General features: G+C 41.1%; 1 protein-coding gene across 2 annotated transcripts in view; it reads left to right on the forward strand.

The window, feature by feature from the left end:
* maml3 (mastermind-like transcriptional coactivator 3) overlaps window positions 1–24,491 on the forward strand; it is a 141,132-nt gene that overhangs the window by 83,319 nt on the left and 33,322 nt on the right. For both annotated transcript variants that reach the window (XM_061679345.1, XM_061679346.1), the window contains exons 2-3: window positions 1,688–2,425; window positions 5,331–6,260. In XM_061679345.1, the coding sequence (XP_061535329.1) occupies window positions 1,688–2,425; window positions 5,331–6,260 (1,668 nt within the window). The remainder of the gene's footprint in view (window positions 1–1,687; window positions 2,426–5,330; window positions 6,261–24,491) is intronic.

A 24,491-nucleotide genomic window follows, 5' to 3' on the forward strand; every position in this document is an offset into this window, starting at 1 on the left:
CTAATTACACCACTTGTTGACGCCCCCCCTCTCTGCCAGTATATGCTAACGTCTCATGTGATGTCATGAATGATGACTAATTACATTCCCATATTTTAGCAAACCAACTTTTTCTACTATTTGGGATGTAACATAGTCTCTATGTTGCCTCAGTAAACATGAAATATGAATTAGAATTGTCCACGGATTCCTGAGTTCCAGACGGTTTTCTGCCAAGAGGCCTGAAATCAGGTCATTCGAATTTCTCCTTATCTACGTCACAAGCGAAGATTCCCGCCTCCCTCTCTGCGCACGGGCCAGGGCTGTCAACATAACAGACACGTGTGCTCTCCCAAGTAGTGGTTGTTGGGTCTTCTACACTGAGGCAACCAATCAGAGGAAAGGGGCCGAAATTGACACTTTTATACTAAATCCATATTAGAGAGGCACTCTATGGAGGACAAAATAGCCAAAACTGTGTGGGACTTTAGAGGAATATTTCTATTTCACTAGTTTACCACATATTCCAATTATATAGCCTCAGGGGCAATAAAGTTTCCACATTGAACATGCTTACATTACTTCACACTCATTCTGTCACTTTTGTGCAGGCAATAGCATTGAAAAGTACGAAGGAGAGCCTAAGTTCAACACACTATGCGTTAGCTTTTTTTTTTTTTTTTTTTCTGCATATGCAGAAACCCTGTGTGTGCTTGCTTGCTTGCTTGCTTGCTTGCATTTTTCTTTGTGGGTGGGTGCCATCACTCGCACCAACTAAATAATTATGGGATTTTTTTATAGGTGGGCTTTGAAAATCAAGTCTGTTATTATCAACATCAGTCAAAGGCATTGAAGGAAATCTTGCAACACAACCCTCACAATTGCATAGTTTCACACACACTTAAACACCCGTATTTGTTCTCAGAATCAGGGGCCCGCATGGTGGAGACTTCAATTATTTAAACCCATTGTACGAAGCTTTTTACACATGCACACACACACACTCTCTCTCTGTCTCTCTCCCTCTCTCTCTCTCTCTCACTCACTCCCTCCCTCACACACACACACACACACACACACACACACGCTGTTGGCTGTTCACTGGCAGACATGTTTACCTGAGGTTTTCCTCTAACTGCGACACAGAGAGGAGATCAAGCCTCACCTCCTTTTTAGTCTGGGGTATCAATACATATTGTGTGTATGTAGGCCATGAAAATAATTAAGATGACTGTCAGTGGTAAAAGACCCACACAGTCCTCTTCACCACCTCTTCAAACACAAGCTCTCGCTTGTTGAATACGAAAGAACTAAATGTGAGTGATATCATCATAAATGACGCTAAGTAGAGGTAGTTACAAATATTAGCTATTGTACAGAAAACTGAAATATCAAATGTACTGTTGCTGTGTAACTGACAGCATGGTGAAATAGTGGTTCACACATCTGCCTCATGGTCAGGAGTTTGAATCTCCATTGGAACATTTGTGTGTTGATGTTTGCGTTTGTCTCTGTGTTTGCATGCTCTCCCTGTGCTTGCGTAAGATTTTTCCAGGTACTCCCGCTTCCTCACACCACAAAAAAAATGCTTATTAGGATAATTGAGGATGTTAAAGTTCTCATAGGTGTGAATGTGCATGTAAATGGCTGTTTGGTGGTATACGTAGTTAGCGTTTCGTGTGGCTTATCATTTTTCCTTCTTTTTCAGCTCCAGGAGACGGTAAAAAGGAAACTGGACAGTGCACGATCGCCACTCAATGGAGAGCAGAATGGCATCTGTGATGGAGGCAGCTACTCACCAACTAGCAAACGATTACGGAAGGAGGGCTCTGGTGGTTTAGACTCACTAACAGGTCTTCCTAACAACAATAACAACAACCTTCCACCCATCTCTCCCCTGCACCACCAAATAGACATTAAGCCCCTACTCAGTGGTCCCAACACTTCCTCTGGAAACAGCACAAACAGCAATGGTAACCATGTAGGGCGGCCAGCAGATGAGCTGGGGAAGAATGGTGGTAGTCATCTTTCAGACATGAAGATGAATGGCTCACTAGACTTGGAGGATAGCTTCAGCCTCCTCAAAGAACTGAAACAGGAACCGTTAGATGATGGAGGTGGAATAGAGTCTTCGGATCCCCAGTCTCTGTCCAATCAGAACAAGCTCTTCTCTGACATCAACCTCAATGATCAAGAGTGGCAGGAGTTAATCGATGAGTTGGCCAACACAGTGCCAGAGGACGATATGCACGACCTTTTCAATGAGGACTTTGAAGACAAGAAAGATGCCGATTTTGGTAAGCCAGCAAACAATCAGACTCCAGGACAACATGAAGCTGTTGGAAATACAACTGCACCTGCTGGGGGGGCCATGCCACCAACATCCCTTCTTCCCCCTGCTCAGCCTCCGCAGGGTGGTCCACAGGTGCCCATGGGCTCACCGCAGGTCAGTACCACAGAGTCATCACTATGAAAGAGTATGCATCGTAATGTTTCCGCAAGTAATAGATCAGGTCGGTGTAAACCAACAATTAGACTTGCGATTAAGCCACTTGGGGTCTGATTTACTGAAGGTTTGTACCTGCAAAAACAGGCAATAACTTGATTGCGAACGCAAACAGATGTCGGTTTTGTGTCTGCAAAACACGCTAAATTGCTGCACAGTTCATTTTGCATGTTGTGGGAGGAGTATATGCAAATAGATGAATTTGGCACGTGCAATATGATTCATCAAACCCAAGACAAAATGTACTGGCTAATTTTGGGCCTTTAAATAGCACCTCCAAAAGGCGGGTGTAAAGCCCCAAAGCAGTGCCAGCGTAGCACAGGTAAAATGAGGGTCAGTGGGGAAAGCTTCTGCTCATGTCAACATTTTTGAAATGGCAACAAAAATTATCACAACATATTGTCTATTCAGTAATGCAGCTTTGAAGCTTCTGAATGATCTAAGGATTGACTTGGACCCAAGTCACAAAATGTAGTCATGCCATATCAGCAATGACAAACCTTACAACTCTACATTTCCGTGCATCTGGGTCATTTCAGTAGACTGTGACAATTAGTGCTCGCCTGTCCCAGAGCAATTTTTCTGGCACTTGCTATTTGGCATCTTAGTAAATCAGGCCCTCTGTGTCTTGAAAAAGCAGCATAATTTCCATAAAAAAAGTTTTGGCCTGTTTAATATTCCATTAATTCAACGTGTCGTGGCTGTTTATTACAAGGATCATTTTGTTTGCAGAGCTGCCAAATGTTACGGAACATCTGTATTTTGTTACGGAATTCACTGAACGCTGACTCATTACAGCCGTAACACAGATTGTTCGGGATATTGGGGACGAGGGGGGTCCAGTGTCTGACATTACCGGCCAGTACGGTGCTGTGTTCGGTCTCTGTGACGAACATTTCATAAATTAATTCAATGAAATAAACACTGTATTGTTTATTAAAAAAAAAAAGAGCGAGAGAGACAAAAAGCTGCTTCGTGCACAATACTTTATTACGCCCCCCTCAGGAGATCAAGCTTTGAATCTCTGTTGGAACCTCTCTGTGTAGAATTTTCATGTTGTCTCCATGCTTCCTTGGGTCTTCTCCAGGTACTGAAATGGATGGCATGTTTGTAGAATTTGGGAGTATGCCAGAGTACTCCCAGAAAACACACGCAAGCACAGAGACAACATGAAGGAAGACCAAAGCCAAGGCTCGACCCCAAACATGGATGTTATTGCTAAATGAATACTCAAAATTATCCATAGGTGTGAATGTGAATGGTTGTTTGTGTATATGTGCCCTGTGACTGGGATGATTGAGGCAGTCCTATTTTGTCGTAGAAAGGCACTGAACTATGGCATAGGCAGAGGTGGAGAGAGTAGCCAAATATTGTACTAAAGTAAGAGTACTGTTACTTTAGAATAATATGACTCAAGTAAAAGTAAAAAGTAGTCATCCAGATATTTACTTGTGTAAGCGTACGAACGTACTCAATGAAAAAAACTGCTTGAGTAAGTAACTTGAGTAACCTGATTTTTTGTTTTGTTTTAATCAATACATGAACATCAGATAAAATAAAATAAAAAATAATATATGGGAGTTGACACACACCTGCCACCATTTAAATTTTGAACTGCCCAAAACCAACAACATATATTGGGCCCTTTTTTTTTTGCTTTTTTCACTTAAATTACTTCATGAAGAAGCTGTTTGCTGAACAGACTTAGCGATTGTGTGTGTGTGTGTGTGTGTGTGTGTGTGGGTGGGTGTGTGGGTGTGGGTTTGTGTGGGTGTGGGTGTGTGTGTGTGACACCATAGCGACAGTGCTAATTTTTCCATATCCAATGTCACAGCAACAATAGTAACATCTGCAACTTACTGCAAGGTGTTTTCTCAAGCTAGAACTGGGCTGCAATATCCAAGTTTGGGCATTCACAATTTAAGAGCTGCATGATAAAGCTGTTGTTTTTTGGAGTCTGTAAAATAAACGCGGCTGTTTTTCCCCCCAAAGGAGTCATTTTGATTGGCTCATGAAAGCTACGTGCGCACTCGTGACTGCCTTGTGTCGTCTGATTGGGGGAAAATGAGTCATTTTGATTGGCTAGCGAAGGCTACGTGCGCGGTCACATGACTGTCTTGTGTCGTCTGATTGTTGAATTGGAGTCAAAGGACATTAGTGATCCCATCTGATTGGCGCAATGGGCCCCCTATGCGGAAGTCAAAGATGGAGTCTAAAAATAGACGCGCACACGCAAGAATGAATAAATAAAAGGAGCGAACGGCATGTCAATAATTGTAACGCAGTTAAAGTATCGATCCTTCTTCACATAAATATTCAAGTAAAAGTAGAAAGTATGTGCATTTAAAGTACTCTGACAAGTACAGTTTATGGAAAATGTTACTGGAGTAAATCTAATGGAGTAAATATAGCCCGTTACTACCCACCTCTGCGTATAGGTACAGCGTTTTGAAAAAAGGGCTCTTAAGTTGATACACCAGCTGAATTGTGTCAAAAGGGATATGGGATGGATCAGTTATTTTGGTACCTTCCACAAATTTTGACAATGGAAATTGTAAACAATACCATCCTTAACTAAACAGCCCCTCTCGGCGGAAACTGTCTCCCCCGCCCCAAATAATTACAATAACTTGTACTTTCACTGTAGTAATTATGTGCAGCAATATAAATTCTCATCATTTTTTGTATTGTAAAAAGAGAATGAATACATAGAAACAAATAATACATTTAAATTTTATAAATTGTGACCAATGTTGATAACTGCTATTTTGAATTTAAATCAACATTCATACTCTGTTGATCATGTCAACATTGCGTGTTTTTTTTCTGCGTGGATTCTCCTCAGGTTCGACCATCATCATCAGGCCCACAGTTTGCAACCACTGCCAATGGAACACCTCCTCAGCAACCTTTGCAGCAGTCCCCCGCCGTTGCTATGGCGTCAGGGTCCCCGTTACACAACTGCGTGGCTCGCTCTCCTCAGACCCCGACCCAGGCTCAGACACAAGCCGCTTCACGGCCTGGCAATGGATACATGATGAACCCAGGCCCAGGTGTTAGTCAGTCAGGCACCGGACAAGCAGGACCCGGGGTCGCCCCAGGTCAGCCAGTAGGACCAGTAACACCTGAACTTTCCCATGCAGAGCAGCTAAAAGCAATGGCTGCTCAGCAACGTGCTAAACTGTTGCAGCAGAAGCAGCAGCAGCAGCAACAAGCAGCAAACTGGTCCCCAGCAGGCCCTCCAACCAGTCCTTATAATGCTGGTCCCTTTAACCAAGATAAACCCAACAGCCCCATGATGTATCCACCGCAAGCCTTTAACACACCGCAGGCCCCTCTTGTGGCTGGAATGCCCCCCAACAACGGGCCCAAAGCTCCAATGAACAACTACCTCCCTCACAATCACATGAGCTTGATTGGCCAACAACAGCAGAACAGTATTGGCCAGAACAATCTGACCAAACAACAGCAGCAACAACAGCAGCAAACGGCAGCCATTTTGTCATATAACAACACCAAGCCACTGAGTCACTTCAGCGGCAGTGGGGTTGATCACAGGATGACCCCACCCATGGGAGGGAACAGCCAGGTCAAGAACCCCATGATGCCTCCTTACATGGCCGGTGGAGGCCAAGGGGCCGGGCCAGGGCAAACCCAGGGGCCAATCCCAGGCCAAACAGCCCATCTGAGTGAGGAGCAGAAGAGAATGTTGCTTATGAAGCAAAAAGTGTTGAACCAGAACATCTCCTACAGCAACATGCAGCCTCATGGACAGGTAAGTTAATTGTGTAATACTCTCCACAATCATTAGTGGTGGAGAGTAGTTGACATTGAATTAGTGGTCGAGTCTTGTCAGCATTATGGCCACATAGTAGGAGTCTCCTAGGAACGTTTCCTTCTTTCATTTGACCTTGGAATGAGAACAAATAGTCTTAGTGGGTCCATGTGCAGGATGATGGCTGTCAGCCAGAGGTTTATATAAAGAACCGTTTCTCGACAAATACAGATGATGCTCAGAAGGTAAAAGTCATTTAAACGGGCAGAGTTCAGATTGCTTTAGAGTCTTACAGTGATGAAGCCAGTGAAGGTAAAATGGCGGTAGCTGCCTCAGCAACAACCCGGAGCTGGGTAATAGGAAAATGGCCTGTCGAGTGTATTGATGCCTCTGCAACACGACCACCACTGATAGCCCTCTCGCCTCCTCCCCCCATACACAGAAACGCATGCACTCACACACACCACACAAACACCAAGCCAAACAGCTCCTTAGCTCATATCCTCAATCTGTCACAGTTGACTGATGGCTGAGATTGGACCACTAAGCCAAGCTTGCCGATGTCATTACCACAAGCCCACCTCAGGCAGTTGGCTTTCAGAGCTTGGTGACCAACATGACCATATTCAGAATGCTTCAGTGGTTCAGCCAGATGTCAGGTGTCTTGAATAATCCATTGGAGAAGAGATATTAAGGAACTGTAGGGAGACCTACATTCTTAACAAACACCCACACCAGATGAAGGCCCAAGTGGCTCTTTTCATGGTGTGTTTAATGCTAAATATGTCAGTGCTATTGTATTATGAATAGCATTCGAGCATGCTTGTTTAGAATGCACTAATGCAGTAACTCATCTTTCCCTCTTTGTATCTATATCTTACACAACCCCTTCTTCTGTTATGTTTATGATATGACTTTAGTCATTCACCCCTCTGCTGATCTCTGAGTCTCCTGCTCCTCCTCCTCTTCCCTATCACCCAGCCCACCCCTTTACCCTCCTGCCAGAGACACTCAGCACCAATAAAGGAGGAGATTTATTAATATGGGGCCTTTGTGGCTGTTGCCTAGAGGGTTGTGCGTTTGCGTGCGTGAGTATATGCGCATGTGTGTTTGTGTGTATTTCTTAGATTTTGATGGGTGGCGGGGCGGGGTTTGAGAGATTTATTTGAGTGAGCAGAGGAGAACTGGAGACTGGAAAAGCACAAGAAGAGAGCAATGTGCATGCAAGCAAGCACAGGAAGCAAGAGATTTATTATTGTGTGAAAATCGTGACTATGAAAAAGAAGCAAGCAGATCCAAAGGGAAAAATAAGTGTGCAATGCAAAGTGGCGCTTCATGAATACAAAATATTTCTATATTCTTCTTGCATCGTATGGTGTTGTAGTGACTGTGTAAGGACTATATTGGCTTGCATCGTTTTCCTTTTTCCAAGATGAAGGCAAAATATCCCAGTTACAGGCATTTCCTACTGAATGTAATTGGTAGATTGGCATTTCATAGTCCCTCAAAACTCAATTGGATTTGATCAATTCAATACATCATTCAACATTCATACTGTTTTGAAGATGTCTGCAGGTCCTTGTGCAGTATTCAGTATTAGACCTGGCATCAAATACTTAATAATACATCAAATATTTAATAATAATTTAACCACATAATATGACACTTAATTAATGCAACAAGCACTCACATCTTGTTGGGCAGGAGTGATAACTTTTGCTAAAACTATCCACTAGAGGGAGATTGAGATCTGTTGACTTTCTTTTCCAGTCCCAAGGGCAAATAATTGCTGGTGGTATAAAAGAGGTTTGGCAAAAGTCTTTTTCATATTACAGTTTATGGTCAAACCACATGCAACAAGCAGCAAAACAATTTATTGTTCATTTCCTTTTTGCCTCCAGCAAATACTCTTGCCTGGTGTTAAGTTAAAAACAGTGGAAGAATTGGACTGTGTGCTTCGTTAGTCATACAGTATATGCTACTAGCAAGTGACTGCTAAGTCGCTTTTTGAATATATAAGTCATGAAGGTATTTGTCTGTATGAGGTTGATTTAGAATGAGTTTTGCAATATATCCCTTTAGATGTGGGTTTTGGATGTTTTCTTTGTTGTGGATTTTAAAGTGACACCAACTGTCTTGTTTCAGTTTTGTTTTCCAATTTGTCCATGTCTGTTTGTCTGTCTGTGTGTACGCACACATGTATCTGACAAGTGATGGTCAAACTGTCACTTTTTCCTCCGTGTAGGCTAATTCTGTTAGCAGCTGCACGGGAAAACATCAGCTGTGGTCCTCAAAAGCTTGTTAGTCAAGCTTTAATTGTTGCTTCCTCACATAATGCTGTGATGCTAATTTATGGCCGTTGCCGAGGCTACCATTGCCATGGCAGTAGATGTCTCGGCGGAGAAAAGACACAAGCATGTGTCTGTGGTAGATGTTGGCATGGTTGTCTGTGTTTGATGGATGATGTGGTGCTTTCAGTATGTTTATACTGTACATGCATGCATGTGCATGTATGGGACAGTCAGAATGGTTTGGTGTAGATTATGTTGTATATGTATGTGCAGTAGTGTGGTACAGCATCAAGCAGGTCACTCGGGTTATCCAAGTAATGATTACAGCCGGATGCAGGATGGATTGACAGCTGTTAGCCCTTGAGAAGGCCTTCCAGAACCGTTGTGAGAAACTGAAGCAGGTTTGATACTTTGTATGTGTTAATAAGCCAATGCATATTCTCATGCATGTTGGAAATGACGGTGTCACACACTGACTGCAGGACATGAAGGAGGTGGTGCCGATGCTAATAACCCTGTGAGTCACGACACCAGCCCCCACCCATGTACACACACTATCAACAATAAACAGGCTCTGAAAACGCCCACATGCATGCACACACTGCTGAAGTCCTTCCTGCTGCATACTCTCTCCACCCCTCTAGCTATCCTCAGGTAATTTCACTCTGATCCTTGTCTGCCATTTTTCTCTTCTGCCAAAGCATGATGCGCACAAGCTCTCAATGATAGCAGCTGAAACACATAAACAGTCACCGTTTCCCACAGGGGGACTCAAATGCCAAGACCTAGCCAACACATGGATCGATAAGATTTTAACACATATGCGTTATCAGTAACGTAACATAAGTATGGTTCTAGTCATAATAATAATAATGTTTTGAAGCAATTTCAAATAAGCAGTTGCCTTCATCTCTGTCACCCTGACAGGGAACTAAACAATCTCAAATTAATCTCTACAACCCTCAAGAGTTGTTTAAATTGTTTAGACTGCAACATTATTAAACAGAAAAATCTAGTGAGCTCAGCTGGTGATAGATTTCAACAACATAGTTTGGACCAATTATTTTTATATGAAAAGTGTTATGTATGAAAACTAATGTATCTGCTAGCACTACGAATGAATGAGTGGTGATTCAAATTCACTTGCGAGTCCGCTTGAAAAAAATAATCTAGAATCATAATTTTTAAATTCTAATGAAATCGAATCAAACTGGGTATTTTATTCTGACAAGAACTGCAATGCTGCAAAGGCGCAGAACTTCCGTCATTTATGTCCGCCACCATTTATGTTCAGCGCATATGTGCAGTTGCAGGCGCACTGCCACAATTGTAGCCGATCCAATGAATCACAGAGCCGTATTCTCTCCCGAAACAATAATCTGCTGAACAAGGCAACCAATGGCCGTGAGGAGCTGCATGGATGTTCATGGCAGCCTGCGACAAGCAGCAGAAGAATTGGATAAAGTTACATAAGATTCATTCAACACATCATGACAGATGATTGACAAGAGCTATCAAGCTATTGATAACTAGCAGCTAAACTAATTAGATGGCTTAGTAGAAGCAGATGTTGCCAGCCAGCGTGGATTTACGCATTTTACAGCACCGAGACCGGCGCAAAACAGACCACAGCTGCGATACGGCAAGGGATCCTGGTTAAAGTAAGCCATTTAAACTAAACTGAAGCATTTTGGCAACATCTTATTCCGGAGGGGAAAGCGGTTGCTACAACGTGCCAGCCAAAATGCATCATGTGTCTTTCCTGGTGGTGTGACAAAATCTGACCAAAAAAAAAAACCTGTGACTAGGACTTAACCAGGGGGCTATAGATAGTTTTCAAATATTCAAGTTAGATTTTTCATTTGTTGGACAATGACTTGTCTTTACTTCGGAATAATACGATTCGATTGTGATTGTGATTTGTGATCTGTTCTGTCAATGCGAATAGCAAATGGGGATTTAGATGGTGAGTCCGAGCTCTAGTATTCGCTCTTACTGCCAGTGCTTTTCTGAATTCAAATTTCTCATACATTTGATGTGGTTGTGCCCCTGCACAGATAATCTTTGGCATGTCAGAAATGTTGTTCCTTCCTGGCCGTGATTTCGTACAATTCAAACAGAGATATGACTGGATTTGCCCATCTGTGAGCCTTTTTCCCCTCATCTGTCCCTGTGCAAAGTTGGTGAACAGCCAAACTGTTGTTACAAAGGGAGTTGTGTGTATACTGCAGTGATTCCCAACCAGTGTGCTGGGGCACATTCGTGTGCCATGAGCGCTCTTCAGGTGTGCCGTGGGAAATATTAAATTTTACTTAATTGCTCAAAAAAAATATTTTATTTCCAATAAATAAAATATCTGTATTCATCTATTTATGCCGCTGAGGCAAAGTGACAGACAGAACAAAAAATTCTCTTCAATTAGATGGCAGGTAGTACATACAGTAATTAATGTATTTATTGGTGTGCCCTGAGATTTTTCAATTGTAAAATATATGCATTGGCACCATAAAGGTAGGAAATCACTGGTATACTGTATATGGGCCTGTGTCCCAGAAAAAGACACAGCTTGCTAAAAGAAGCATATTGCTTTTCTTGTTAGTTATTTTTTTAGCATTAGTATTCCTGGGCCTGTCATGATAACATTTTTAAGATGATATATTTTCCCAAAAACTATCATGATAAACGATATTGTTCTTTTTTTAAGTGCCTTTGAAATCATAAAAAATAAGGCCCCCCCGTACTATTTTTTAATTTTTATTGTTTTGGTTTTGAATCGGTATTGTTGTTATTATTATTGTTGTTGTTATAATTTTGTTTATTTTTATTAAATAGTTTTTCTTTACTCTGTGATATGGCTCCCCTTGGTTCTGAAACCAAAAATAAAACGCTGCAAGAGTCTGTGGTTGAAGTGCTGAAGACAAGCCCTTCACCTGTCAATCAAATATACATTGACCTTCGCAGTAGTAAACTACTGGCTGAATAAAGTGAGCCACTGAGGTTACGCAAAACAGTTAACGTTCTCATGTTTGTGTTCATTGGGGGACTATCACACACTGCAACTCTGAGAGAGGCACTGACGTTTTAAACAACTCCGCTGCAGCGGAGCAAGCTGTTAAGCTCTTAGCTCGCTAGCTCATCAGCCCATGGGCGAGTGAACATAATAAACAGTTCACATTTCCGTCTGTGTTAAATAGGGACTAACACACACAACAACTCGCAGCGAAGCACTGATATTTTAAACGATATCGCCGCAGTGGAGCGAGCTGTTAGCTCCTTACCTCGCTAGCTCATTAGCTTGCAGGTTAGCTCGCAAGCTAGCGAACACAGTAAACAGTTAACGTTCCCTTAAGTGTTTCTGTTGTGTGAAGCGACGCGCTGCGCATAGAGTAAGGCTGTGGAGTGTGGAGTATTGGACGGAAGCAACACTGGCAAGAGTACACATTAGCCCACTTGCGACGAATGACAAAGCTGTCCAACTCTGTCAGCTCACTGTGTGAGCCGTACGCCGGCTCACCACAATAATGACAATTTATCCAGTCCGGGAAAAACTATTGTTTCCGTTTTATTTATTGAATGATAAGTCAATATCGTAATTATTGTCTAAGTATCCGAGTCCAGAGATGCTAGAAATATTTTTTTATTTATTTGTTTTGACAGTCAGCAACTGATTGGCAACTGATTGAAAGTGTACTATTGATGACATCTCCAGCAAAGACCCAAATGTACAGGTTAAGTAGTCAAGTTCTCTCCCAGTTGCTCTTTAGTATGAGTACACCTTAAGTTTGGCTTTCTGTCATAGGTGATTAACTTGCATTTTAACTACTTTCCTGTGCCGCACAAGCTTACTTCTAGTAAGCTTTGCGTGGGGCTAAAAGATTGAGTTGCAAAAAAAATTTGGGAAACTGATAGAGATCTGCTTGGTGCGGTGCTAACTTGTAAATTCAAGTCAATACAGATGTGCTTGAGTCTGTATCCCAGATATGTGTCATATCCAATTTGAGTCTTTGGGTTCATGGAACACGTTTTAAACACTTTTGACTATCCGTACTTCAGCAATTGCTGTTTAACATGGTGTACTGTAGATGCATACATTACATTATTTCTTTAAAAAAAAATTTACTGCTGTTTTTACATCTGCCATTTTTTATCAGACATAGATATAGTTGTATTAGATAGTATTGACTTCAGAAGTCAAGTGGTGAAAGATATAAGAAAAGGCGTATGAGTAGGGGACAAAGAAAGAGGTACAACCGCAGTCTTCTGTGCGTCTCCACCGAAGAGTGGAGAGTGATACATCCACAGATCTCTGCTCACGCTCTCAATTTAAGCGCAAGCACATACATGCACACACATCATTCAATACTGCTCACTCTCTAACTCCTCCCCTCTCTCAGGCACACGTGTCAGGGCTTGAGCTGAGCTGCTCTCAGATCCTGTTGAGAGGCTCTGAAGATGGGGGCAGGTTGTGGAGGGGTGTACTTGTGGAAAGGGGGGGATATTGGGGGGGGGGGTATGTTCTGGCATGTATTTGCTCTTTTGCACTCTTGTGAGATGCTTCCTGTGAAAACACACGACAAACGACTTTCCCTGTGCGTTTGCTGTCTACTTTTTCTTTATATCTCTGCTCTCATCCGTTTTCCCTCCACCCTTCCCTCCTTACCTCCTTAAACACTCTGCCTCCCCTCTGCTTAGAGGGAGCTGTTGGCTACATCACTACGAATCATTCGTGTGCCTGTGTGAGTGTGCGTGCTTTCTATATGTTTCTATAAAATGTACGTGATTTATTTAGACAGAATGCATATCTGCAACATAGTTTATTTCTGAGATGAGAGGCTGGTTGGTTGTGTCATCTGAAGTGTACAGAACTACCGCATAGTTTTTCTGCATGTAGCAGTATAAGGATCCACAATATTTACAGTATGCTGTAATGTGGTGTCTATTTAAGCAACACCTACCACCAGCGATACTCAAACCCACCAACAAAGCTGTTTTTACTTTGAAAGAAAGCACTCCAACACAGACCAATTCCACCCATTTGACATGCCCTTGGGGAGTGAATATGGAGCTGGAGAGGAAATCACCTTTACCAAGGTTTTTGGGTTTTTTTCAGAGAAATGTCACTATATTAGTTCAGTATTCATACCACTGTGTTTCTCAAGCTCCTTTAAACTGATGTTAATGTACAACATAATATTGATCTGCAGGACAATCTTTGTAATGAATCAGTGTATTGAGTGTCTGCGTCTGCGTGTTAAAGTACACTAAACACAGCTATATGTTTTTGTGTGCATGTGTGTATAGATAGATAGATATTTGTTCTTATGCTGTCTGTGAGCCAAAGAGAGGGAGGAAGGGAGATGGAGTCAGAAGGCTGCATACTAAACAGACTGCTGTCACCTCGCCAACTCCTCATACACACACGCACACACACACACACACACTTACACAGACACACACACACACACAAATATTCATGTTTGGTTACTGGTGTACATACTCACAAATAGCCCGCACACACAAACAACATGCAGACACTTTCCTCATGCCAGCTCAAACTTTGGCTGCCTTCCTCAGCTGCCGGTTGCTGTGGAAACCATTGCCCAAGGCACCTTACAGCCCAAATCAATGGCAGCGCCAAGATGAGGGTAGACAGGAGTTGCTTATGTGTGTGTGCATACATGCGACAGCTTGTCTCTGTTTAAATGCTCCACTCTTTGAGCACTTTGGTGTTGGAAGTAGTGACACTATATACTGTATCACTAATACTATCAGTGTTTTACAAACTGGATTTTGGTTGAGAATTAACCAAACCAATGGATGTTGATTAGTAAATTCCACAGAAAAACTGATGGCTATTGAAGAAATACGTGAGGTCAGACATTTTACTTTTATGTAATAGTGTCCCATGTTGCTAATCAGTAATCAGCTTGTTTGTGTTGATGACTCCAAATGTGGGCAACACACACACAAAGACATACATGAGAGACGACACAGATGTGACCCTGCTCTTGTCCCTAAAATTCACCCCATCCTCCCCATCTGCTCACTCAGATGCTAACACACACACACACACACACACACACACACAACTGGTTAGTAACATGGCCGAGCAGTAATGTGGAGCCACATACTCACTGACATATCTTAAGTTGGTTTTTGGTTTCTGAAAAATGACTTTCAGAAAATTGTGATTATTTGTGCCTGAAGTCTGTTATATTAGTATTAATCAGACCTTACGTCAATGTCCATTTTTGAAAACCCTTTGACAGCCTACTAAGACACGCTAGTGTGCTGTGAGAGCTCATCGGGGGTGCCGCAGGGAATTATTCAATTTCACTTAACTTGTTAACGATGATTTAATAGTTATAAGTATGTTTTTTTTGTCTATGCCAGCAATGTGTAGTGACAGGCAGAACAATTAAATGTAGGTACAATAAACCTGTGATCCACCTGTTGCCATTTATACAACAAAATAAGTCATAGCTTCCTCCTGCGACTATATCAGCTTTGTTTTCAATAAACAGGCCCAGATTTCACACTGTCAATTTGTGAGTAAATTGAGACAGATCATCATTATTTCCATATTCATACTTTAATTTTTTATTTTTATTTATTTAGTTTATTTTTAATTTTTTGCTGGTGTGCCATGAGATTTTTCTAATGTAAAATGGGTACCCTGGCTGTACTGTATGAAGGTTAGGAAGCACTGGTATTTAGAATTCACCCAATGATGACGTGTGACAATAAAGTGACATTATCAGTCATCAATACATATGCATATGCCCTGTTTTATTTTTACATTTTTTATATCCTAGCAATTGGTTTTAGAGTTTACAATAAAATGCTAATAGTGTTGTTTTTTATGTGGAGACAAGTGTCCAAATGTTGGCATTGTAGCCCCACAATGTAATTTTTGTGGAAACAAACAAGAACAGCAAATATGTGTAAAGTCCCCATAGTTGATTGGATTTGTCTGGATGTTTAGCTCTAGTACTTTGAGTAGTTTTGAAACAACCTATTCTATCCTATCTCGGCCTTTTTTTTTCTACTGATGGCTTTTCCATTTGGGGTCACAATTCTCCGCACTGAAAATGTGATGTCCACAATGACCATTGAAAGTGAGCTAGTGAGAAATGATGCTGGGACAAGAGAAGACAACAGATAGAGTAATTAGTAAAACTTAGTCATATTTTAGTATGGTAACATGGTATGTGTGTGGTTAATTGGCTGAAGACTTTTAGTGTGCAAAACATGATGGACACTTTAAAAAAAAAAAAAGGTGTTTGAAGCATTATAGAAATAAATGAATCGAGAAACAGTTTTAGTCTTATTTCACAAGTTTTTAAAGAAAAAAAAAACATCAAAATGCTTAATCTATCCTTTTGAGTGCATCGCCGCATCCCCTCTCACATAATGGATTATTCCATCTTCTTACTGCACATGTGCAGACTTGATTCAGATAGACAGTAGCAAAACAAACTTGTTGTTGCGGTTGCAAGGAAAATGAAGCAGAGTTAGCCCAGTTGAGGGGCGAGAAGGCGAGAGGAAAACAGTTTTTCTATCTGAGCTACCAAAGGTGTCCTTCTTATTCACAGTGATACCAATCAGGGCTCCTTTCCTCTTGTGTATAATAATAATAAAAAAAATTAGAAATAATAGGGTTTACATGCTAAGGATTTTGGGGGCCGTTCTCTGATCACCAATCAGCGAGTTTAAAAAAACGATCACCGATCCGATCACAAGATGAAGCAATACGTCTATTTAAATGACTCATTCATTTTGTGTATATGCTTGTGTACTGTAAAATGAGTATCATCAAACGTATTCTCTAGCGTTTTAGACAAAAGGTAAAAAATCAGTGTGCCTCGAGGGGACATTCAAGGATTGGCCATTGACATAGGTTTAAAGTTCAGTCAGGTCAAACCAACTTTACTAGAGACAGAAATAATGGGTGCAAATTTACTGTAATTAGATGTCTTTATTATAATTAAATGACTTTACTGATGACCAAATGTCTGTGGTGAAGCTAAGCAAAGGACTGTCTTCTTTCAGGAGGCTGGCTACGTGGAAGTGCACCTCTCAGTGTAGCTCTTTTAGACCGGTCTCGCCTCATTATGTGTGTCCTAGGAGGACGTAGCGTGGATCAAAATGTGCTAGCAACTTTTGAAATGTGGGGTTCTCCACAGCATTAAAAAGGAGGTCGGCCAGCACAATGAAGTCCATCAACTTCCATGTGCCAACTCTAACTTTCTCACTCTCCCCCCTATATGGATGGGTGTTGTCCAGCATTGTTCGTGTTAGTGTCCGTTTGGTTGTTAGCTTTTCCTTTTCTGTGCTGCGTTGCTTGAATGTGGCATACTCCTCCTTGTGTGCATTTTTCAGGTGCCTGATCAAATTTGTCGTGTTGAAGCATTCAGATGATGTTCCCCCACAAGGTACTTCAGTTTTGCACAGATTGCAAATGGCTTTCGTGTTGTCTGTCTCAGACACAACAAAAAAGTCCCACACCGCCGACATGTTTTTTTTCACCAACAATTTTAAAAGAATAATAATAACTCTTGGTCGTCAAGCATTTACATTACTATGTCACAAGACGTGACAAGGCTAAAAATAAACCAGCTTTTGGATTCAAACATACACGACGGCGCCACGGAGTAAATGTTTTTTGTGGAGCCTATCAATTATGTCATTGATCGAAGCAACGAATTATGACATTAAAGCCGGGCCGAAACCGATCAAGCATTCGCACTCACATTCATACCAACAGACAATTTAGGGTCTTCAATTAACCTACCGTGCATGTTTTTGGGATGTGGGAGTTAACCGGAGTACCCAGAGAAAATCCCGCGCAGGCAAACTCCATGCGGGCTTTCATGTGTCTTGCACTGAGGAGACGCTTCCGTCGTGCCACTCTGCCATAAAGCCCCAACTGGTGGAAGGCTGCAGTGATGGTTGACTTTCGAGAACTTTCTCCCATCTCCCGACTGCATCTCTGGAGCTCAGCCACAGTGATCTTTGGGTTCTGCTTTCTTTCAGGATTATGGAGGCCACTGAGCTCTTAGGAACCTTAAGTGCAGCAGAAATGTTTTTTGTAACCTTGGCCAGATCTGTGCCTTGCCACAATTCGGTCTCTGAGCTCTTCAGGCAGTTGCTTTGACCTCTGACATGCATTGTGAGCTGTAAAGTCTTATATAGACAGGTGTGTGGCTTTCCTTATCAAGTCCAATCAGTATAATCAAACACAGCTTGACTCCAATGAAGGTGTAGAACCATTTTAAGGATGATCAGAAGAAATAAACAGCACCCAAGTTAAATATATGAGTGTCACAGCAAAGGGTCTGAATACTTATGTCTGTGTGATATTTCAGTTTTTCTTTTCACCCACTGTAACCCATCATAGTGCACACAGTCACAAACCTGGATCAGTAATCAGCTTGATTGGCACCATTCCTTTAGGTTTTCTAGCTTCAGTGTTACATCCACTTACAACCCAAATAATCACTAACCCTAACCCTTCCTTAGCACTGAACTGTCCCCCCCCCCCCCCCCCCCTGACCCCAACAGATCCTCTTCGCCTGCTAGCTACACACTTGAAAGAACGGACAACACAAACATGTACCGCTCAAGGGTCATTTCATGTGAGGTGAATTATTGTGCTTTACAAACTGCATTGTAATTGTCACCTAGTAACGCTAAACTTAGAAAGTCTTAAGTCAACATCAACATTCTGTTATTGAAGAGGGTGGGGACAATTCAGCGGACACACAATGAAGTTGGAGTCAATCGAACACACAAACCATCACCACTAAGCATGCGCTGTCACACTAATTCCATCCACCAAGTTTGTCAAACAAACAGAACAGTGAGACATTCCCAGTGAAGCAAAGATAATTCACTTTCCAACCAGAGTTCCAATTTCATAGCACTGCTCATCAGTGTCAGGTGTTTCATGTCATTTCAGACTAGACTTCTCTCATGTGCATGCACTTATGAAGACACACACACTATACAGTATAGGAGACACAAGATTTATCTTTTCTCATCTTCCATTGTGGGTTTAGGCGAAACAATTTAATGCCCAACGTATTTCTCCTTCCTACTCTTTAACTCCCTTGCCCTCTCTTACCTTGTCACATGCTTCCATATTGTGGTTTTTGTGCAAGAAGGCAGAAAATCTGCTTACCATACATACAGGAATGTTTGCCAGCCTCACACAAAGTTGAAATTGCTTAGGGAAGCACAACCTTACCTGCACCATAAACAGGTAACCTGTGTGTGTGTGTGTGTGTTGTGTTAAACATAAATAAAAACAGAATACAATGATTTGCAAAACATGTTCAACCTATATTTAATTGAATACACTACAAAGACAAGCTATTTAATGTTCAAAGTGATTAACCTGATTGTTTTTAGCAAATAATTGTTAACTTAGACTTTTATGGCTGCAACACGTTTCAGAAAAGCTGGGACAGGTGGCAAAAAAGACTGAGAAAGTTGAGGAATGCTCATCAAACACCTGTTTGGAACATCCCACAGGTGAGCAGGCTAATTGGGAACAGGTCGGTGCCATGATTGGGTATAAAATGAGCTTCCCTGAATTGCTCAGTCATTCACAAGCAAAGATGGGGCGAGGTTCACCTCTTTGTGAACAAGTGCGTGAGAAAATAGTCGAACAGTTTAAGGACAATGTTCCTCAACGTACGCTTGCAAGGAATTTGGGGATTTCATCATCTACGGTCCATAATATTATCAAAAGGTTCAAAGAATCTGGAGAAAGTGGCAAGGCCGAAAACCAACATTGAATGCCCGTGACCTTCAATCCCTCAGGCAACACTGCATCAAAATGCGACATCAGTGTGTAAAGGATATCACCACATGGGCTCAGGAACACTTCAGAAAACCAATGTCAGTAAATACAGTTCGGCGCTACATCCGTAAGTGCAACTTCAAATTCTACTATGCAAAGCAAAAGCCATTTATCAACACCCAGAAACGCGCCGGCTTCTCTGGGCCCAAGCTCATCTAAGATGGACTGATGCAAAGTGGAAAAGTGTTCTGTGGTCCGACGAATCCACTTTTCAAATTGTTTTTGGAAATTGAAAAAAGGGTGGCGCATTATGAAGCGTAAAATACGACAACGGAGACCCCGGACTGTTGAACAGCTGAAGCTGTACATCGAGCAAGAATGGGAAAGAATTCCACCTACAAAGCTTCAACAATTAGTGTCCTCAGTTCCCAAACGTTTATTGAATTTTGTTAAAAGAAAAGGTGATGTAACACAGTGGTAAACATGAGCTTGTCCCAGCTTTTTTGCAACGTGTTGCCATAACATTCCAATTTAATGGTTATTTGCTAAAAACAATAAAGTTTATCAGTTTGAACATTAAATATCTTGTCTTTGTAGTGTATTCAATTAAATATAGGTTGAACATGATTTGCAAATCATTGTATTTTGTTTTTCCATTTATGTTTAACACCACGTCCCAACTTCATTGGAATTGGGGTTGTGTTTATAACATTGCTAATCCTTAATGTGACGCCAGAATTTACTTTTAACACCATTTGCATTTTCACATCATACAGCTGAAACCAATTTACTTACTTTTGGAAGAAAACACACATTGGTCTATTGCAAATGAAACTGACATGGTATTCACTTGAGTAAGGTTTTTTTCAATATGCACCCAATAACAATGAAAATAAAAGAATGAAAGTCTCCTTTATGTTCAACTTCCAATGTATATAACATGATATGCTGATGTCTGCTGACATCATCCATCCATTTTTCAAACTGCCTATCCACTCACTGGGGTCATGGCTGTGCTGGCGCCTATCTCTGCTGACTTTGGGCAAGAAGCAGGGTACACCCGGAACCGTCGCCAGCCAATCACAGGGCACATATAAACAAACAACCATTCATACTCACATTCCCACCTAGGGACCTTGAGACCTGGAGAAAACCCATGCAGGCACGGGGCAGAACACGCAAACTCCACACAGGGAGGCTGGATTTGAACCCGCGACCTCAGAACTGTGAGGCAAATGTGTTTACCAGTCATCCACCGTGACGTCGTCATGCATGACATTATGTCAAAAAAGATACAGATCCCAAAGTAAAAAGCAAAGCGATCTTCATAATTATGCCTTTGATGCGCTGAACTGATGTTTCTTGAGATATGCTCCGGTCTCGCACAATTTGCTGACGTCTCGTGTGACATATTGCATGGTGGTTTTTCAAATTCTGACATTTTCTGCAAATATCAGTGTATTCTTCCTGTTTTCTTTGGTCAACCTTTGGGGCATTCATCTTTTAAGGTTGCAATGTAAGCTATAACGATTTCAAAAGTTTTCAATTCTTTGAAGGTGTAATATCTCTGTGACAAATCTATTCATTGTTGAACAAATGATTAAGGCTGTATAAACAAGCACATGCAGAATTGAGTATTTAAACTGTATTGAGCTCAGCAAATCCTCTCAACTGTGGAGATTTGCATTTATTGTTTGCATTGGGATTCCTCTTTCTAAGGTTATTGACCATACTCAAAACTCCAGACATTGAATGTTTCATGTCAGCTTAAACTGGTTAGCATTTTCTCACTCAGGAACCTTTTATTACAGATAAATATCCTGTTATTCTAGGTTAGTACATTTCTCAATGGCTTCATGACTGAAAAGGTAGGATACTCAAGGAGTATGGTAATGGGGAACAATGTAAAAAGATGTTGCATTCAGCAAGGTGACTGTCTTGGAATTCCAATTATTTATTTTGTCATTTTCTGTATACACTGGGTACGAAAGGAATTCAGACCCCCCTAAATTTAAAAATTTCCTTCGTTATATTGCAGCCATTTGCTAAAAGCACAAACAGCCCCCCAGGACACCACACGGACAATTTAGCCAAACATCCCAGTTGATGAGAAAAGCCACACACCTGTCTATATAAAAACTTTACAGCTCATAGTGCATGTCAGAGCAAATGAGAATCAGGAGGTCAAAGGAACTGCCTGAAGAGCTCAGAGACAGAATTGTAGCAAGGCACAGATCTGGCCAAGGTTACCAAAAAATTTCTGCTGCACTTAAGGTTCCTAAGAACACAGTGGCCTCCATAATCCTGAAATGGAAGCCGTTTGGGACGACCAGAACCAGGTGTGAAAAACTTGTTGCATCGTTCCCAAAAAGACTCATGGCTGTATTCGCTCAAAAGGGTGCTTATAATAAATACTGAGAAAAGGGCCTGAATACTTATGGCTGTGTGATATTCCAGTTTTTCTTTTTTAATGTGCAAAAATTTCAACAATTGCATTTTTTCTCTGTCAACATGGGGTGCTGTCTGTACATTAATGAGGCAAGAAATTAACATAAATGATTTTACCAAATGGATGCAATATAACAAAGAGTGAAAATTTTAAGGGGGTCTGAATACTTTCCGTACCCACTTTTGTTTTGTTGTCCTTATTCATTATTGTAGCTGTTGTAGTTTATATTGTGGGAAATTTAGAACTGCACTGCATCATACTGAAATAATGTTTTTCTAACGGGGACAGCAATAGATTGCACATTGTACCCAATGCAGTAAATTTACAGTATACTGTATGCAAATGAACAGGACAACATCACAGTCTTGTGAAATCAAGCTTGATTCTTGATTACAAAACCTGCAGAGAGAATAATTCAGAGGACAATTTTTCAAGCCATTAGAGGTTAGGAGTATTTGTTTTCAAACAGTCACACCCTCACAGAAAGAAGTACAAATGAGCCAACATCAGTCTTTCGTAACCGTTTGACACCGGGACTCTTGGCTGACAACTATTTTGCATCACACACACAAGGGCATTTTGGTCTCTCCTGACCGGTTTTGGGCACGGTTGCATGACGAAAATAGGCACAAAGACAAGGTCACAAGGTTAAGGACCGGAATAGAAATGTAGCAGGAACAACTGCTCTTAGGTGTGACATGGTGAACATACTCACAGATACACAAGTGTACCTACAAGGTGATTTCACATGATTTAACTTGTCATTTCTCAAAATGTCTGTGCTTCAGTACCCCTAATGAACTATAAAATCTTAACTATATTTGTTGCTGCAACACTTGATGGGCCATTTCACTAAATCTTTTAATCAAGACACCAGAAGCATTGGGTTGCTAGTAGCCTACAGGTAAAACATACATTCCTATTATTACTGTTAACCTCATTCACTTTTTTTCACTGCAGAAATTCTCTTAATTATAGGTTATAATTATAACAGTTAAAAATAATAAATAATTCAGGAACATAGCTACAGATGAGCAATCATTCGTTTACCTCACCCCTATATGTGAATGTTATACAGCATTAGTTGACTATATGTCCCACAAGCTGGTGTACACACTACTGATAGGTCAAACTATTTACATGGTATATGACACTAATTACTGAAATGAACATTTGGTAACACAGCAGCAAGAAGTGAAACACATTAATTCACTTGGAAATGGTTTTAATATGGAAACCAGTTAAATGGCTGTACAGTAGTGCCTTGAGGTACGAGTTTAATTTGTTCCATTACCATGCTCAGTAACTCAAAGCCAGAGTTAGACCGATATGTTTTTTTCAGGGCCGATACGGATTATTTATTGTCAGGTAGGACGATAACCAATATTTGGAGCCGATATTAATTTGCTACGAAGGGAAAATATTGTCATCAAAATTTTGAAAAATAACAACTCAAACACTTTGTTTAAATGCCTCTAAGATATGTTAAAGTTTATTTTTTTATCTTAGACAATAGACATCTTTGTTTTAAAATTCTAACAAAACGTGCAGGGTGCTCCCAGGCTCAGCAGCATGGCTTATAAAGTTAAATAAAACTCTCTCCCAAAAGTTTTCTACAGTAAATAGTTTTTCAAAATTTCAATATTACTGAATTGTTAATTTTTCACGTATCTTTGCAGTATCTCCTATAATGTTATCTTAAAAATCTTAGCAAATAAATGAGTAGTTCCCTGAAGTTTACCCAGTTTTAAATTGATCCTTTATCGACAGTCAGATTTTTAAAAATTGAAAAAAAAAAAAGAAAATGGCTGATGTCAATATACGCCATTAATCAATTCAAGACGCCCTTGTTTTATGTTTAGTTTGACAGTAAACTTCAACTTGGGGTGTCAATAAACAGCTTGAAGCCCCTTTTTAAAGAATTGTTCACTATCTCTGCCAAACTGCTGCTTGTTGGGAAGTGAGTTGAGTTCACTGCCGCCATACAGCGCTTATATCTCAAATTTTGGCTCACAAGTCAAAGCAAAAAATAATCATTCAAACGGCGGCACGTCTCTTGAAAAAAATCTGGTCACTCGTATCTCAAGGCACCCCTGTATTTTCTTAACCATAGTTGTTTTGTTCGTGCCTGAGATACAAATATGGATGCATCTACTCACCCTCATTGTTGGTGGGGTGCTGAATTTAAAATATGTAAGTCGGGTGTTCCGCAGTCATCCCTGAACAGACCACTGGTTTACCATCAAGGCATCTGTTTGTTTTCTGTCTCCATTTCTCCTTGACATAGACAGCAGGCATGACTTTCTGACGTGTGTGTGTGTGTGTGTGTGTGTGTGCGCGTGTGTGTGTGTGAGAGAGAGAGAGAGAGAGAAAACAGCTAATAACTGTCGTAAGCGGGGATGCATCTCTTCAGATGTTGTATTTGCTTGGCTTGACGTGATGTCTGCAAAATGACCGATTTTCTCTGTGTCTCTCTTGTATGCTCTCCCATTTGTTCCTCTCAGTGGGATTAGACTACAGGGCGCCCCATTGAAAATGAATAGTGATTTAGGAAACTAATGAGGTGTAATAGACAATGTGCCCTCAGAGCAACGGTAATGCAGTCACTCATAAAGAGGACTCCTCCCATCTTAATCCTGAGAGTAAAATGAGTGAAACCTGTGCTGCATGCATGTGTGGGAGAA

This window comes from Phycodurus eques, chromosome 6 (genome assembly GCF_024500275.1).
Source record: "Phycodurus eques isolate BA_2022a chromosome 6, UOR_Pequ_1.1, whole genome shotgun sequence".
Taxonomy (NCBI): domain Eukaryota; kingdom Metazoa; phylum Chordata; class Actinopteri; order Syngnathiformes; family Syngnathidae; genus Phycodurus; species Phycodurus eques.